This window comes from Mandrillus leucophaeus, unplaced genomic scaffold, assembly GCF_000951045.1.
Source record: "Mandrillus leucophaeus isolate KB7577 unplaced genomic scaffold, Mleu.le_1.0 Scaffold465, whole genome shotgun sequence".
NCBI lineage: Eukaryota > Metazoa > Chordata > Mammalia > Primates > Cercopithecidae > Mandrillus > Mandrillus leucophaeus.
In genome coordinates, this window is record NW_012104976.1 from 1954623 (window position 1) to 1956709 (window position 2087).

General features: G+C 44.0%; 1 protein-coding gene across 1 annotated transcript in view; it reads left to right on the forward strand.

Annotated features, from left to right (window-relative positions):
* Window positions 1–1362, forward strand: part of FAT3 (FAT atypical cadherin 3) — a 566847-nt gene extending 565485 nt beyond the window's left edge. The window contains exon 25 of the mRNA XM_011995004.1: window positions 160–1362. Within this exon, the coding sequence (XP_011850394.1) occupies window positions 160–782 (623 nt within the window). The 3' untranslated portion in view covers window positions 783–1362. The remainder of the gene's footprint in view (window positions 1–159) is intronic.
* The last annotated feature ends 725 nt before the right edge of the window (window positions 1363–2087 follow it).

A 2087-nucleotide genomic window follows, 5' to 3' on the forward strand; every position in this document is an offset into this window, starting at 1 on the left:
CAGGCCAAAGCATGGCTGGCCCCATAGACCCTTGTAAGAAGCTTCTTAGGGTCTCTTGGATGCTAAAAATTGCATGTCGGGTCCCTCCCTTGCTCCTTTCCCAGCCATGCGCCAACTCCAGTCAAGAGGAAATTAACTGTCATGGTTTTTCTCTTGCAGCCTATCACTGGGACACCTCTGACTGGATGCCAGGGGCCCGCCTGTCGGACATAGAGGAAGTGCCCAACTATGAGAACCAGGATGGAGGGTCTGCACACCAGGGGAGCACACGGGAGCTGGAGAGTGATTACTACCTTGGTGGTTATGACATTGACAGTGAATACCCACCCCCTCATGAAGAGGAGTTCTTGAGTCAGGACCAGCTGCCTCCCCCTCTCCCGGAGGACTTCCCGGACCAATATGAGGCCCTGCCACCCTCCCAGCCTGTCTCCCTGGCCAGCACACTGAGCCCGGACTGCAGGAGAAGGCCCCAGTTCCATCCTAGCCAGTACCTCCCTCCTCACCCATTCCCCAATGAAACGGATTTGGTGGGCCCGCCTGCCAGCTGTGAATTTAGTACTTTTGCTGTGAGCATGAACCAGGGCACAGAGCCCACAGGCCCAGCAGACAGCGTGTCTCTGTCCTTGCACAATTCCAGAGGCACCTCATCCTCAGATGTGTCAGCCAACTGCGGCTTTGACAATTCCGAAGTAGCCATGAGTGACTACGAGAGCGTAGGAGAGCTCAGCCTCGCCAGCCTTCACATTCCCTTTGTGGAGACTCAGCACCAGACTCAAGTGTAGATACCACATCTTGGGTAGTTCACCCTGTTTGTTACAGAAAAGTGGAAGCTGATTGGCTGGGCTTGTGTCCCAGTGGAGCATCGTCTGTGGAAAGAGAAGGGAATATGGTATTTTTCCACTAGAAACTTCTTCACAAGTCATACTGTCCCAACAAGCAAGCTTGATTCCAGTTGGGTGAAAATGAAAGGCTCAGAAATTGTTTTGGAGAAGTGTCTGGTAATCCTTGATGGAGGTACCTCTGTTCACGGCTAAAAATGCAAAGAGGGAAAAATTATTTCACCCACTAAGTTATACAGCAGTCTTGTATGGCTTTGTGCAGTGTTGTACCCTGGAAAGTGTTACAGCGTCAGTCCTTGCAGTATTAAAAACTGGCAACAATCAAAGAGGCATTGTTGCATGTAATTTTGAGCCAATGAAATGAAAATAGTAGTAATGATTGTTGGAAAAGTTAGTCTCTTAGGCGAAAGAAAAGAGAAACAAATATTAAACAAACCAGAAAATGGGCTGAAGCCTTTTAAATCAACTCTATTTTTTTGATAAGCTGCCCAATTTTCAGCTATAAAATTAGGTTTGAATAACATGTTTAGTATGCTCAGTTGTTTCTGTTTGCTTGTGTTAAGCATCCAATCTAATATAGTTGGGTTTTATGATCTTCGAGAAAGGTATCAATGAAGAGCAACGTGAGGCTTTTGGGTTCCATTTGGTGGGTGGGGGAGGAAGTTGGAATTGTTTGAACATTAGAAAGAATGTGATTATCTGGTTGGTTTTGTGTTTTCTGGTAAATATTCCAGTCGGTAAATCTAACATTGCTACAGAAGTTGGCTTTGTTCATATAGGTTCTCTACAATGAGATATTTTTAGAAGTTTAAGTAAAACTCACAAATTCAGGGAGGAAAAAAAAAGAAAAAACGATACCTTCAAAGTTTGCAGCCTAGATAATCACAATTCTTGATAATGCAGAGGAAAGGTGTCTGTTACTCGAAATCAGTAGCGTCACCATTATAAATACAATTATGTTAAGAAAAGAAGAAAGTAGACTAGTTATTGTGTATAAATTATAATAGTGCGTGTCTGTCTGGGCCTATATACAAATATGTGCTTGCACTCAGTAAGGCTGCTCTTGAGGAAAGCTAATGTGAAGGTTTTGGGAAATGGACCATGTTGAAAATTCTGTCAGCGAGCATGGCATACCTTTCAATTTCTCTGATCTCTATGGTGTTAGAGAAACATCAACTGCCATATTTTACCCTGGTTCAGTTAACTTTATTTTGGTACTGCCAATAAAGCAAAATTGTGCTTTTTTTT